The following is a 16,798-nucleotide window of genomic DNA, read 5'->3' as shown; positions in this document are numbered from 1 at the left end:
AAATCTTATATATTTGTTTCACTTTCTGTCACTTTCGCTGTTGAGCCTTTGGTCTCGTCAATGTATTTTTACTTGTTCCATAACTTGTTTGCTCAAATTTTTCTTTGGTAAATTCCATCTGGTTCACTTCTGCCCATTTGCAAATTGTGTCAGTCTCTTTGCATCTCCCATTTCTGATCCAGTCGGTTCACTTACTCTGGTTTCATCAGCAAAGCTCCTTGCTATGCTTTTCTTTACTTCTCTTTCAATGTTTGATATCACTACTGAGTATAAAGAGTATTGAGGCTAATACCATTCCTTGTGGTATTGCAGATAGGTCATCATCTTCCTCAGACATGGTTTCATTTGCTACCACTGAATTTTCTGTTAGTTAAATTCTTAAATCCAGCATCCAGTCTGACACTTTATGTTTGAGGGAGAGAGAGGATTTATTGGAAATAATACAATGGAAAGTGATCTGGAAGGCACCCAACTATAGAAAGTGAGATAGAAAATACTATGGGAAGTGATGCAGTGGGAGGTATATTATTAGTCACAATAGATAATGACTCAAGATATGGAAAGAGAGTGAGCAAATACTGTGGAAAGTGACATGGGAAGTGGAGCCCAAGAAGCTAGCAGATAGGACATAGATATGAAGGGAAATGAGAAAACAAAAACATTAAAAGAACAAGGAAATCGCTCAAAGTCTGCTGTATATAGACACTATGTGAAGGGAATTTAAACATTTGGCAAGACTAGCATTTTATACATGGGAGAATGTATCATTCAACACCCTTGTAAAATGTATAAACTTAAGAAATACAAATACCACTAGAGGGAGAGATGTAGACAGATGTAGATTTCACCAACTAGAAATGTGCACATATCTTTGAAGGAAAGACAAAATCAGTACTCCCAAGGTCTCCATGTGGCAGGGACAATGTGATGTATATATTGAGTTGATCACAATGCATACTATGCATGTAATTGCAGAAATAAAAATGGGGCCATTTTTTTTATTCAGACATGCATAGAGTCAAATGGAAGCAGGAGAGATAAGAGGAAGAAACAATACTGGCTTATTTCTTCAAAATGATAAAGGAACTTGATGCACTCTGTCAACATGAGCAGAGTTGGGCATATTAACCCCCTACAACTCAGAAACAAGCTATGTAACTTCCTTCAAGATGAGGAGAGTAGGGCATATTGACCCTCTACAACTCATAAATAAGCTGTGTAACTTCCTTCATATTTAATAACATACATAGGCTTAAATCACACAAATTAAACAAAATCCCTTTTACGAATGTGAAATTTACAGCTTTATTGGAAATAAACATTTACCTTTATGTAGGACTATGACAATGAATATGTCATTAAGGCTCCCGTGGCTCCAACAACCCATCCCGCTAGCTGTCCACTCTGAGAGAGCAGATTCCTCTCATTCAGTTGATGGCTGCAGTTGCAGTAAAAGTTTTTTGATGAATTGCTGTCATTTTTTATTCATATAATTTGTACATTAGTTTATGTACCATCTTGAATAAATAAACGCATGAAATTATGTGTGTGTGTACGAGATAATATAAAGAGTATTGTAAAGTTTTGTGTTACTTTCGTATTTCATGCTGTAATTGTAATCATCATGTAGTGTTTATACAATATTCACAGTTTTTTATATGAAAAAGCAAAAGTGAATGATTATTGTGTGGCCATCGGCAACTCAAGGGTGGGCCATTTTGTTAACTTCTTTCCCTACATGTTGAAGCTTTGGAACTCAATTTTCTCATGTCTTTCCCAATACCTATGACCTAGCTCTTTTCAAAAGACAGGTATCTCATGGCCTCAAAAATTCATAAATACTCTCTCTAGTCTTTTCTTTTTCCACTTCATAATTCTCTATTTCAATTAAGGCCTAGCCTTGATGTGGACTTTTGTTTGTGACAGGAGCCTTCAACATAGAAAAAAAAATCCTTCATAAGCAACAGATGCAATATAAAAGTTTCTTTGTCCCTGTTGACCTTGTGTCACAGCTGTCTGTCTGTCTCTCTGTATGTCTGTCTTTACGCATCAAATAACTCATGACTATAAAATTTGCACTTACCCCAATGATGCCTGTTGTTACCACAAGTTATGATTGATGATGAAGATATAAGGAAATCCTTCCACTGACAACGAGACAAGTATGTGATGGTGCAGATGAGTGGATGTCTGCTGTATCATATTTACAGTACTTCTTTTTGCCCATTATCTAGACAAAGCTGAATTTCCCAGTTTCATGAGGCATCACTTTAATCATGAAACCATACAGGAGCATGTGCATTTCATCACTGTCACTACTAGAATGACTCCCAAGCAATATGTGACTTATTTTGGGTGGGGTTAACAAAATTTTCCATCCATTAATATTTAATTTACCCTTCTACATAGACATGAGCAGACAGCCCAGAGCCTATACCTTGATATCCTTCCATTTCCACACTTTCATCAGTTTTTCAAAATATAAAAACACTCAAATAGTTGCCATTCTTCACATTTCAGTGTCAGAAAATCAAAACAATAGTCAATACGGAAAGTAGTCCATAAAAGTGAAAGAGCTGCATTGCAGTGGTAAGCACAGGGGACGAAACTGGTTTGCTGTGACTGGGTTGGCAGCTATGGAAATCCAGACTCCACTCACCAGGCTCAGCAACTAAGTAGCATCATGTATGTATGGATTTAGAGATGCCACCTGAGTACATAGATGGTGTATTTGATAAAGAAAATCCAATGATGTGTGCCTAGTGATACATTCTGTGGCATAATATGTCGATGGGCTAAGAATTGTGGATCAAGTCAGAACTTGATAGGGTTAAAGATCTCACGAAAAGTGAGGTTTACATATCTAATTACAATCTGAACAGATGAGACAGAACTTGAAGAAAATTTGGAGGAGGTGGACTTTATGTAGAAGATTCTCCTCAAATGATGGATATATGCTTATTGTTGAAGTTGAATTCCAGAACCTGGTTACTGCACTAAGCTTTAAGGCACCACATGCATAGCCCAAAAACAATTCAAAACATTCATTATAAGAGTCTCCCTTGAACTCCTTGCAAACCCAATCCCAAACATAATCTTCATAGGGCACTTCAACTTACCACACATTAAAAAGAAACTGGTAGGAAACAACACTGTTGCTGAAAGTCTTACTAGATGCAGCTTGGGATAATCTCAAACACAAACAAAAATATTTAGAATGTGAAAAGTGCTTTCTAGTCAGCAAATAATGGAACAGCCTTACAACGTTAAGAAATAACAAACTATAATTACCTGTATTCTTTACATATAATGAAGACACGCTGTACTTTGGAGTAGGGAAAATGCATCTGATACTGTTGGAGCTGTGGATGAAAAACTTATTAAATAGATAGGATCTCATCTTTTCCGTCAGGAGAAATACATGTTAGCAAGGAGGGAAGAGAAAATAAATCTGGAGGAGGATTGGCCCTCTTTATAAGAGATGGCCTTACATTTCAGGAAATACAAGTGAATGGCACTCTCACACAATACATAATAGGAAGAGGAACTGTAGGAAAGAAGTGCACTTTGATGTTAATAAGAAAATCCTCTAGTGAATTTTAATGGAGTAAGTATACAATGATACCACTGAAGGAACGATCAGGATGGTAAATAAAGCAGTAAAACATGCACTTGCCAGAGATGAAGTTTAAAGGAACTGACTCGCAGAATTTGGATTCTCATGGAAAGAGAGAGTTGTGGAGCCGAGTTCTTAAAGTGTGTGCATTAAAATTTCCCATACCTGCATGTCACTGAGCTCACCAAGATCAAAGGGACTGAACATTATCACTACAAGATTTTACCTTCACACATAGTAGCATGGATATTGAGAATATATTTGATACAGTCATGTAATAGTGGAGTCTGATTATATGATAAATGAGGACAAAATGAGCAGGAATGAAAATTTACCCAAAGAGAAGATATGATCATGAAGATTACATCCTACTTAAAACTTTCATTGTTTCCATTAATTAGGAAATGGGGTTCAGTACCCAGGAACCAAATCAGTACTGTGAAAAATTCGAGATTTACAGAAAAAAAGTGTGAACATGGGTACCTTTAGCCTTAAATACAGAGGGAAAGTACAGGTGGCCAGCAATTGAAAGGTGTAAGAGGAAAATACAGATATAGTAAAATAAGATGTGAGGATTAAAGAAACATTGAAAAGAATATTGTGGATAAGGCAGGAGATAATCCAAAACTCTTCAATAAATTCATTGGGAATAATTTGTCATTTAAGGAGTAGGTAATCAGAATAAGAGATTTAAATGGAAGAGTTGTAGAGGATGCAAGAATGTGTGAGGAACTGAAAGACAAGTTTAGAGATGTTTTCACAATGGAAAACACTATAGCCCCATCACAAGTAAGCTGGAATGAGGTCTTGGAAAGCATTGAAATATCTAGGAGAGGCATCGACAAAATACTCATGGGTTATGACCTACATAAGGCTCATGGCCCTGTTTAATTACTCTGTGTACACTGATATAATTGATTAGCCACTTGAAATATTTTTCTAGATGTCACTTAAGAAAGGTGAAGTGCCAAAGAGAGTGGAAGAGGGCAATTGTCATACATGTTTATAAGAAAGATGACCAAGAGGATCTAGTGAACCACAGACCAATTTCCTTGACAATATTAATCTGTATTGTTATAGATAATTAAAAAGCAAATGATTGATTTGTTTAGAGAAGAATCTACCTGAGAGGCTACATGATTTCAGGGAAAGGATGTTGTGTGTAATGAACCTTTAAGATTCAACAAGTGTGCACAATTCTAGACAAAAGAGAATCCTGGGCAGACTGTCTCTGGACTGCCAGAATTTGACACAGTACCATATAGAAGGTTGGTAAAGAAGCTTGACCTCTGGAATAAGAGGAAGAAATACTTTGATCAACTGGAGATTTTTTAAGAGGAAGGAACCAGAGGGTGCATATTAGGAACCTTTTCTAAATAGGTTGAGATGACCAGTGGCATGCTACAGAATTCTCTTTTATGACCACTGTTCTTTTTTATCTTTATACAAGACTGCAGAAGGACTGGATTCCTTCTGAATATGTTTGTAGATGATGCAGGGGTTATAAGGGAAGTGAAAAGGAATAGATCAGTTTACAGTTCGTAAAGGGCCCTAAACAAACTTTAGAGTTGGTCTGATATGTGGTTAATGAAATTTAACCTATGCAAATATAAATTGAGGAGGATGGGACAAAGTGAAAGAAGGCCTCCATATGGATGTTAACTAGCAGGTAATAAGCTGTATGTAAGAGAGACTGGATCAGTTTACAGTTTATAAGGAGCCCTAAACAAACTCCATAGTTAGTCTGACACGTGGTTAATGAAATTTAATGCAGGCAAATATAAATTAATGAGGATGAGACAAAGAGAAAGAAGGCCTCCACATGGATGTTATCTAGTAGGAAATAAGCCGCAGAAATCTATATGCAAGACAGACTTTGGAATTTAAATTAATTTCCATACTATTGCCAGAGTTCCACCATAGGAAAATAGTAAGGGAGACAAAATGTCTTCTGGCATATATATATATAAGAACTGCATTCAAGTAAATGGATAAGGAAATACTCAGCAAGGTGTTCACATCATACATAAGGCCAAAATTAGAATGTTTCTCAATTATGGTCTCTGCACTTAAAGAAGCACAAATGATTACGTGTTCTACTTTTTTTTTTCAAACTCGTTCACTGTTCCCCAGAAATAGACAACGAATGGCCTCATTCACTCAGATCCATTCTCTATCTGTTATGCATAATGCACCAAAACCAGAAACTCCTATCTACTGCTAAGCCCTACAGACCTTATCATGGTGTCCTTTGGTGGCATCACATGCTCTTGAACAACCCTTTGACACGCCTAGAGCAATCATAATATCTTTCAGTCCATCCTTTCACCACCTTAGTTTTCTCTTCTCCTTCTTCATTTCATTTCGGACATGTTTACTCCCTTAGTTATTCTTTCCTTGTTTATACTCTCTATAAGTTCTAACCATTTCAGCACACTCTCCAGCTCTATGAAACATACTCTTCTTAATGCTGCACTTCTCTATTACCCTGCCATTTCTCATTTGATCAACTCTTCTTACACCACATGCTACCCTCAGACATTTAATTTTCAACACATCCGCCTTGTTTTGTACTTTTGTATCTATGGCTTATGCCTCACATAAAACACTGTCACAACTACTATACCATCAGACATTTACCTTTGTAGAAAGTGACCTCTCTTTCCACATGTTCCTTAGTACACCCAGGCAGGACCTTAACCCTCCAAGCCATCCTTTGGGCTCTTTCACTAAATGTGGTTCCATCCACTACCATGTCCACTTCCAAGTATTAAAAACAGTCCACTTCCCCAGGTTCTCTTCACTGAAACTAGAAATTTCTCTTACCATGTACTTCATTTCATTAGCATGTCTTCATAGAAACTCCATTCTTGTAGTGTACATTTTACCTCCATACAGAATAGTTTATAACCATCAGATGTAAACTGTGAATTCTGCTGTCATCCTTATGTCCATCTGTTAGCCTTATTTTGTTTTCTTTATGTTAAGTAAGTGTTATGAAATTTTTAGTCCCAAATGTACAGTACTAATGGATGCTGAAAAAGAATTCACATAAATAACTTGGAATGTCATGGGAAGTTGATTTTTGGGATTTTCAGATTTTGTTTCAAAGAACTAAGTAATTGTTATTAAAAGTCTCACGTTCATTTTCAATATATCTTTAGGTTGTTGGTGTCTGGCCCGATCCACCACGTGTACTGGATCATCATGTTCCTGTTCTTATTTCTGAACGTGTATACAGTCGTGGAGATCACTGGGACCTCACTACTCAGCAGATTTTACCCTACATAGATGGGTTTGCTCACATTGCTAAAATAGCTGCTGCTGCAGATGTCGAAAATAATTTGGTGAAGGTATGGTTTAATGATTTTATCTCAAAGTATATTGTAAAAGTAATGGCCTTTGCCCATACATAAGTTCCTTGGTCAGGTATCAAAGATAGCACTTATACCTTTTCACTTTGAACATCTGCCAGTTTTCATGTGGTGAAATACTACACATGTATTCTTTGTGTGTTGTAGAAGGCTTCTAAGAGGGCTGGAAATCATCCCTTCCTGTTTTACTTTTAAAGAAAAAAAGAACAGAACAAGGGGCCATTGGAGGATTTTTTCCCCTTTAGGCTTTGTCATCTGTTCTTAATGCAACCTTTTTCATGCAGGAAATGACAAGCATGTATGGAAACATAAATGTTTATGTATATATGTGTATGTGTATATATATATTATCCTTGGGGGGGGTGCTGTTTCATGTGAGGCTGGGTGGCGACGGCAATGGATGAAGGCAGCAAGTAAGAATATGTATATGTGTATATATGTAAATGTCTATGTATGTATATGTATGTATACGTTGAAATGTATAGGTATGTATATGTGTATATACGAATATGCATGTATAGTGATGGGTTATAGTGATGGGTGATTTGAATGCAAAGGTGAGTAATGTGGCAGTTGAGGGAATAATTGGTATGCATGGGGTGTTCAGTGTTGTAAATGGAAATGGTGAAGAGCTTGTAGATTTATGTGCTGAAAAAGGACTGATGATTGGGAATACCTGGTTTAAAAAGCGAGATATACATAAGTATACTTATGTAAGTAGGAGAGATGGCCAGAGAGCGTTATTGGATTACGTGTTAATTGACAGGCGTGCGAAAGAGAGACTTTTGGATGTTAATGTGCTGAGAGGTGCAACTGGAGGGATGTCTGATCATTATCTTGTGGAGGCTAAGGTGAAGATTAGTATGGGTTTTCAGAAAAGAGGAGTGAATGTTGGGGTGAAGAAGGTGGTGAGAGTAAGTGAGCTTGGGAAGGAGACCTGTGTGGGGAAGTACCAGGAGAGACTGTGTACAGAATGGAAAAAGGTGAGAACAATGGAAGTAAGGGGAGTGGGGGAGGAATGGGATGTATTTAGGGAATCAGTGATGGATTGCGCAAAAGATGCTTGTGGCATGAGAAGAGTGGGAGGTGGGCTGTCTAGAAAGGGTAGTGAGTGGTGGGATGAAGAAGTAAGAGTATTAGTGAAAGAGAAGAGAGAGGCATTTGGACGATTTTTGCAGGGAAAAAATGCAATTGAGTGGGAGAAGTATAAAAGAAAGAGACAGGAGGTCAAGAGAAAGGTGCAAGAGGTGAAAAAAAGGGCAAATGAGAGTTGGGGTGAGAGACTATCAGTAAATTTTAGGGAGAATAAAAAGATGTTCTGGAAGGAGGTAAATAGGGTGCGTAAGACAAGGGAGCAAATGGGAACTTCAGTGAAGGGCATAAATGGGGAGGTGATAACAAGTAGTGGTGATGTGAGAAGGAGATGGAATGAGTATTTTGAAGGTTTGTTGAATGTGTCTGATGACAGAGTGGCAGATATAGGGTGTTTTGGTCGAGGTGGTGTGCAAAGTGAGAGGGTTAGGGAAAATGATTTGGTAAACAGAGAAGAGGTAGTAAAAGCTTTGCGGAAGATGAAAGCCGGCAAGGCAGCAGGTTTGGATGGTATTGCAGTGGAATTTATTAAAAAAGGGGGTGACTGTATTGTTGACTGGTTGGTAAGGTTATTTAATGTATGTATGACTCATGGTGAGGTGCCTGAGGATTGGCGAAATGCGTGCATAGTGCCATTGTACAAAGGCAAAGGGGATAAGAGTGAGTGCTCAAATTACAGAGGTATAAGTTTGTTGAGTATTCCTGGTAAATTATATGGGAGGGTATTGATTGAGAGGGTGAAGGCATGTACAGAGCATCAGATTGGGGAAGAGCAGTGTGGTTTCAGAAGTGGTAGAGGATGTGTGGATCAGGTGTTTGCTTTGAAGAATGTATGTGAGAAATACTTAGAAAAGCAAATGGATTTGTATGTAGCATTTATGGATCAGGAGAAGGCATATGATAGAGTTGATAGAGATGCTCTGTGGAAGGTATTAAGAATATATGGTGTGGGAGGCAAGTTGTTAGAAGCAGTGAAAAGTTTTTATCGAGGATGTAAGGCATGTGTACGTGTAGGAAGAGAGGAAAGTGATTGGTTCTCAGTGAATGTAGGTTTGCGGCAGGGGTGTGTGATGTCTCCATGGTTGTTTAATTTGTTTATGGATGGGGTTGTTAGGGAGGTAAATGCAAGAGTCCTGGAAAGAGGGGCAAGTATGAAGTCTGTTGGGGATGAGAGAGCTTGGGAAGTGAGTCAGTTGTTGTTCGCTGATGATACAGCGCTGGTGGCTGATTCATGTGAGAAACTGCAGAAGCTGGTGACTGAGTTTGGTAAAGTGTGTGGAAGAAGAAAGTTAAGAGTAAATGTGAATAAGAGCAAGGTTATTAGGTACAGTAGGGTTGAGGGTCAAGTCAATTGGGAGGTGAGTTTGAATGGAGAAAAACTGGAGGAAGTGAAGTGTTTTAGATATCTGGGAGTGGATCTGTCAGCGGATGGAACCATGGAAGCGGAAGTGGATCATAGGGTGGGGGAGGGGGCGAAAATTTTGGGAGCCTTGAAAAATGTGTGGAAGTCGAGAACAGTATCTCGGAAAGCAAAAATGGGTATGTTTGAAGGAATAGTGGTTCCAACAATGTTGTATGGTTGCGAGGCGTGGGCTATGGATAGAGTTGTGCGCAGGAGGATGGATGTGCTGGAAATGAGATGTTTGAGGACAATGTGTGGTGTGAGGTGGTTTGATCGAGTAAGTAACGTAAGGGTAAGAGAGATGTGTGGAAATAAAAAGAGCGTGGTTGAGAGAGCAGAAGAGGGTGTTTTGAAATGGTTTGGTCACATGGAGAGAATGAGTGAGGAAAGATTGACCAAGAGGATATATGTGTCGGAGGTGGAGGGAACGAGGAGAAGAGGGAGACCAAATTGGAGGTGGAAAGATGGAGTGAAAAAGATTTTGTGTGATCGGGGCCTGAACATGCAGGAGGGTGTAAGGAGGGCAAGGAATAGAGTGAATTGGAGCGATGTGGTATACAGGGGTTGACGTGCTGTCAGTGGAGTGAATCAAGGCATGTGAAGCGTCTGGGGTAAACCATGGAAAGCTGTGTAGGTATGTATATTTGCGTGTGTGGACGTGTGTATGTACATGTGTATGGGGGGGGGTTGGGCCATTTCTTTCGTCTGTTTCCTTGCGCTACCTCGCAAACGCGGGAGACAGCGACAAAGTATAAAAAAAAAAAAAAAAAAGCATGTATATGTGGGTGGGTTGGGCCATTCTTTCGTCTGTTTCCTTGCGCTACCTCGATAACGTGGGAGACAGAGACTAAGTACAATAAATGTTTATTTATTGTATTTATTTATTTATTATACTTTCTTGCTCTCTCCTGCGTTAGCGAGGTTGCACAAGGAAACAGACAAAAGAGAGTCCCAACCAACTCACATACAAATGTATATACATACACATTCACACACGCACATATACATACCTATATATTTGAACGTATACATATATATACACATACATAAACATATACATATATACACAGGTACATAATTCATACTTGCCTTTATCCATTCCCGTCGTCACCCAGCCACACATGAAATGACATAAATAAACATGAAATGTTTATTGATATATATATTTTATTTATCTATTTATTTTGCTTTGTCGCTGTCTCCTGCGTTAGCGAGGTAGCGCAAGGAAACAGATGAAAGAATGGCCCAACCCACCCACATACAATATGTATATACATACACGTCCACACACGCAAATATACATACCTATACATCTCAACGTATACATATACATACACACACAGACACATACATATATACACATGTACATAATTCATACTATCTGCCTTTACTCATTCCCACCGCCACCTCACCACACATGAAATAACAACCCCCTCCCCCCTCATGTGTGCGAGATAGCGCTAGGAAAAGACAACAAAGGCCACATTCGTTCACACTCAGTCTCTAGCTGTCATGTAATAATGCACCAAAACCACAGCTCCCTTTCCACATCTAGGCCCCACAGAACTTTCCATGGTTTACCCCAGATGCTTCACATGCCCTGATTCAATCCATTGACAGCACGTCGACCCTGGTATACCACATCGTTCCAATTCACTCTATTCCTTACACACCTTTCACCCTCCTGCATGTTCAGGCCCCGATCACTCAAAATCTTTTTCACTCCATCTTTCCACCTCCAATTTGGTCTCCCACTTCTCCTCGTTCCCTCCACCTCTGACACATATATCCTCTTGGTCAATCTTTCCTCACTCATTCTCTCCATGTGACCAAACCATTTCAAAACACCCTCTTCTGCTCCCTCAACCACACTTTTTATTAACACACATCTCTCTTACTCTATTATTACTTACTCGAACAAACCACCTCACACCACATATTGTCCTCAAACATCTCATTCCCAGCACATCCACCCTCCTCTGCACAACTCTATCTATAGCCCACACCTCGCAACCATATAACATTGCTGGAACTACTATTCCTTCAAACATACCCATTTTTGCTTTTCGAGATAATGTTCTTGACTTTCACACATTCTTCAACACTCCCAGAACTTTCGCCCCCTCCCCCACCCTATGATTCACTTCCGCTTCCATGGTTCCATCCGCTGCCAAATCCACTCCCAGATATCTAAAATACTTCACTTCCTCCAGTTTTTCTTCATTCAAACTTACCTCCCAGTTGACTTGTCCCTCAACCCTACTGTACCTAATAACCTTGCTCTTATTCACATTTACTCACCTTTCTTCTTTCACATACTTTACCAAACTCAGTCACCAGCTTCTGCAGTTTCTCACGCAAATCAGCTACCAGTGCTGTATCATCAGCGAACAACAACTGACTCCACAACAGACTGCATACTTGCCCCCCTTTCCATAACTCATGCATTCACCTCCCTAACAACCCCATCCATAAACAAATTAAATAACCATGGAGACATAACACACCCCTGCAGCAAACCTGCATTTACTGAGAACCAATCACTTTCCTCTCTTCTTACACGTACACATGCCTTACATCCTCGATAAAAGCTTTTCACGGCTTCTAACAACTTACCTCCCACACCATATATTCTTAATACCTTCCACAGAGCATCTCTATCAACTCTTATCATATGAGTTCTCCAGATCCATAAATGCTACATACAAATCCATTTGCTTTTCTAAGTATTTCTCACATACATTCTTCAAAGCAAACACCTGATCCACACACCCTCTATCACTTCTGAAACCACACTGCTCTTCCCTAATCTGATGCTCTGAACATGCCTTCACCCTCTCAATCAATACCCTCCCATATAATTTCCCAGGAATACTCAACAAACTTATACTTCAGTAATTTGAGCACTCATTTTTATCCTCTTTGCCTTTGTACAATGGCACTATGCAAGCATTCCTCCAATCCTCAGGCACCTCACCATGAGTCATACATACATTAAATAACCTTACCTACCAGTCACCAATACAGTCTCCCCCTTTTTCAATAAATTCCACTGCAATACCATCCAAAGCCGCCGCCTTGCCGGCTTTCATCTTCCGCAAAGCTTTCACTACCTCTTCTCTGTTTACCACATCATTCTCCCTAACCCTCTCACTTTGCACACCACCTCGACCAAAACACCCTACATCTGCCACTCTTATCATCAAACACATTTAACAAACCTTCAAAATACTCACTCCATCTCCTTCTCACATCACCACTACTTGTTATCACCTCCCCATTAGCCCCCTTCACTGAAGTTCCCATTTGTTCCCTTGTCTTACGCACTTTATTTACCTCCTTCCAAAACATCTTTTTATTCTCCCTAAACTTTAATGATATTCTCTCAACCCAACTCTCATTTGCCCTCTTTTTCACCTCTTGCACCTTTCTCTTGACCTCCTGCCTCTTTCTTTTATACATCTCCCAGTTATTTGCATTATTTCTCTACAAAAATCGTCCAAATGCCTCTCTCTTCTTTTTCACTAATAATCTTACTTCTTCATCCCACCACTCACTACCCATTCTAATCTGCCCATCTCTCACGCTTCTCATGCCACAAGCATCTTTTGCGCAAGCCATCACTGCTTCCCTAAATACATCCCATTCCTCTTCCACTCCCCGTACCTCCTTTGCTCTCACCTTTTTCCATTCTGTACTCAGTCTCTCCTGGTACTTCCTCACACAAGTCTCCTTCCCAAGCTCACTTACTCTCATCACTTTCTTCACCCCAACATTTTCTCTTCTGAAAACCTCTACAAATCTTCACCATCACCTCCACAAGATAATGATCAGACATCCCTCCAGTTGCACCTCTAAGCACATTAACATCCAAAAGTTTCTCTTTCACGCGCCTTTCAATTAACACGTAATCCAATAACGCTCTTTAGCCATCTCTCCAATAACGCTCTCTAGCCATCTCTCCTACTTATATACGTATTTATTTATTTATTTATTTTGCTTTGTCGCCGTCTCCCGCATTAGCGAGGTAGCGCAAGGAAACAGACAAAAGAATGGCCCAACCCACCCATATACACATGTATATACATACACGTCCACACGCAAATATACATACCTATACATCTCAATGTACACATATATATACACACACAGACACATACATATATACACATGTACATAATTCATACTGTCTGCCTTTATTTATCCCCATCGCCACCTCACCACACATGGAATAACAACCCCCTCCCCCCTCATATGTGCGAGGTAGCGCTAGGAAAAGACAACAAAGGCCCCATTCGTTCACACTCAGTCTCTAGCTGTCATGTAATAATGCACCAAAACCACAGCTCCCTTTCCACATCCAGGCCCCACAGAACTTTCCATGGTTTACCCCAGACGCTTCACATGCCCTGGTTCAATCCATTGACAGCATGTCGACCCCGGTATACCACATCGTTCCAATTCACTCTGTTCCTTGCACGCCTTTCTCCCTCCTGCATGTTCAGGCCCGGATCACTCAAAATCTTTTTCACTCCATCTTTCCACCTCCAATTTGGTCTCCCACTTCTCCTCATTCCCTCCACTCTGACACATATATCCTCTTGGTCAATCTTTCCTCACTCATTCTCTCCATGTGACCAAACCATTTCAAAACACCTTCTTAAGCTCTCTCAACCACTTTCTTTTTATTTCCACACATCTCTCTTACCCTTACATTACTTACTCGATCAAACCACCTCACACCACATATTGTCCTCAAACATCTCACTTCCAGCACATCCACCCTCCTGCACACAACTCTGTCCATAGCCCATGCCTCGCAGCCATACAACATTGTTGGAACTACTATCCTTCACACATACACATTTTTGCTTTCCGAGATAATGTTTTTGACTTCCAAACATTCTTCAAGGCTCCCAGAATTTTCGCCCCCTCCCCCACCCTATGATCCACTTCCGCTTCCATTGTTCCATCTGCTGCCAGATCCAATCCCAGATATCTAAAACACTTTACTTCCTCCAGTTTTTCTCCATTCAAACTTACCTCCCAATTGACTTGACCCTCAACCCTACTGTACCTAATAACCTTGCTCTTATTCACATTTACTCTTAACTTTCTTCTTTCACACACTTTACCAAACTCAGTCACCAGCTTCTGCAGTTTTTCACATGAATCAGCCACCAGCGCTGTATCATCAGCAAACAACAACTGACTCACTTCCCAAGCTCTCTCATCCACAACAGACTGCATACTTGCCCCTCTTTCCAAAACTCTTGCATTCACCTCCCTAACAACCCCATCCATAAACAAATTAAACAACCATGGAGACATCACACACCCCTGCCACAAACCTACATTCACTGAGAACCAATCACTTTCCTCTCTTCCTACATGTACACATGCGTTACATCCTTGATAAAAACTTTTCACTGCTTCTAACAACTTGCCTCCCACACCATATATTCTTAATACCTTCCACAGAGCATCTCTATCAACTCTTATCATATGCCTTCTCCAGATCCATAAATGCTACATACAAATCCATTTGCTTTTCTAAGTATTTCTCACATACATTCTTCTAGGCAAACACCTGATCCACACATCCTCTACCACTTCTGAAACCACACTGCTCTTCCCCAATCCGATGCTCTGTACATGCCTTCACCCTCTCAATCAATACCCTCCCATATAATTTACCAGGAATACTCAACAAACTTATACCTCTGTAATTTGAGCTCTCACTCTTATCCCCTTTGCCTTTGTACAATGGCACTATGCAAGCATTCCACCAATCCTCAGGCACCTCACCATGAATCATACATACATTAAATAACCTTACCAACCAGTCAACAATACAGTCACCCCCTTTTTTTTAATAAATTCCACTGCAATACCATCCAAACCTGCTGCCTTGCCGGCTTTCATCTTCCGCAAAGCTTTTACTACCTCTTCTCTGTTTACCAAATCAATTTCCCTAACCCTCTCACTTTGCACACCACCTCGACCAAAACACCCTACATCTACCCTATCATCAAACACATTCAACAAACCTTCAAAATACTCACTCCATCTCCTTCTCACATCACCACTACTTGTTATCACCTCCCCATTAGCCCCCTTCACTGAAGTTCCCATTTGCTCCCGTCTTACGCACTTTATTTACCTCCTTCCAAAACATCTTTTTATTCTCCCTAAAATTTAATGATACTCTCTCACCCCAACTCTCATTTGCCCTCTTTTTCACCTCTTGCACCTTTCTCTTGACCTCCTGCCTCTTTCTTTTATACATCTCCCACTCAATTGCATTTTTTCCCTGCAAAAATTGTCCAAATGCCTCTCTCTTCTCTTTCACTAATAATCTTACTTCTTCATCCCACCACTCACTACCCATTCTAATCAACCCACCTCCCACGCTTCTCATGCCACAAGCATCTTTTGTGCAAGCCATCACTGCTTCCCTAAATACATCCCATTCCTCCCCCACTCCCCTTACCTCCTTTGTTCTCACCTTTTTCCATTCTGTACTCAGTCTCTCCTGGTACTTCCTCACACAAGTGTCCTTCCCAAGCTCACTTACTCTCACCACTCTCTTCATCCCAACATTCTCTCTTCTTTTCTGAAAACCCCTACAAATCTTCACCTTCGCCTCCACAAGATAATAATCAGACATCCCTCCAGTTGCACCTCTCAGCACATTAACATCCAATAGTCTCTCTTTTGTGTGCCTATCAATTAACACATAATCCAATAATGCTCTCTGGCCATCTCTCCTAATTACATACGTATACTTATGTATATCTCGCTTTTTAAACCAGGTATTCCCAATCACCAGTCCTTTTTCCGCACATAAATCTACAAGCTCTTCACCATTTCCATTTACAACACTGAACACCCCATGTATACCAATTATTCCCTCAACTGCCACATTACTCACCTTTGCATTCAAATCACCCATCACTATAACCTGGTCTCGAGCATCAAAACTACTAACACACTCACTCAGCTGCTCCCAAAACACTTGCCTCTCATGATCTTTCTTCTCATGCCCAGGTGCATATGCACCAATAATCACCCATCTCTCTCCATCAACTTTTAGTTTTACCCATATCAATCTAGAGTTTACTTTCTTACACTCTATCACATACTCCCACCACTCCTGTTTCAGGAGTAGTGCTACTCCTTCCCTTGCTCTTGTCCTCTCAGTAACCACTGACTTTACTCCCAAGACATTCCCAAACCACTCTTCCCTTTACCCTTGAGCTTCATTTCACTCGGAGCCAAAACATTCTGGTTCCTTTCCTCAAACATACTACC

The 16,798-nt window shown here is 40.1% G+C and overlaps 2 protein-coding genes across 13 annotated transcripts in view; one reads left to right on the top strand and one right to left on the bottom strand.

The window, feature by feature from the left end:
• Window positions 1-16,798, top strand: part of Nprl2 (Nitrogen permease regulator-like 2) — a 33,200-nt gene that overhangs the window by 12,529 nt on the left and 3,873 nt on the right. For all 12 annotated transcript variants that reach the window (XM_071667411.1, XM_071667417.1, XM_071667419.1 and 9 more), the window contains one exon: window positions 6,781-6,969. In XM_071667411.1, the coding sequence (XP_071523512.1) occupies window positions 6,781-6,969 (189 nt within the window). The remainder of the gene's footprint in view (window positions 1-6,780; window positions 6,970-16,798) is intronic.
• LOC139751815 (microcephalin-like) overlaps window positions 1,679-16,798 on the bottom strand; it is a 225,100-nt gene continuing 209,980 nt past the window's right edge. The window contains exons 10-11 of the mRNA XM_071667410.1: window positions 3,292-3,362; window positions 1,679-2,710 (exon numbers count right to left, since the gene is read on the bottom strand). Of these exons, the coding sequence (XP_071523511.1) occupies window positions 2,698-2,710; window positions 3,292-3,362 (84 nt within the window). The 3' untranslated portion in view covers window positions 1,679-2,697. The remainder of the gene's footprint in view (window positions 2,711-3,291; window positions 3,363-16,798) is intronic.

This window comes from Panulirus ornatus, chromosome 12 (genome assembly GCF_036320965.1).
Source record: "Panulirus ornatus isolate Po-2019 chromosome 12, ASM3632096v1, whole genome shotgun sequence".
NCBI classification, from domain to species: Eukaryota; Metazoa; Arthropoda; class Malacostraca; order Decapoda; family Palinuridae; genus Panulirus; species Panulirus ornatus.
The sequence above is the reverse complement of the archived record's forward strand: the minus strand, read 5'-3'. Positions and strand labels throughout refer to the sequence as shown.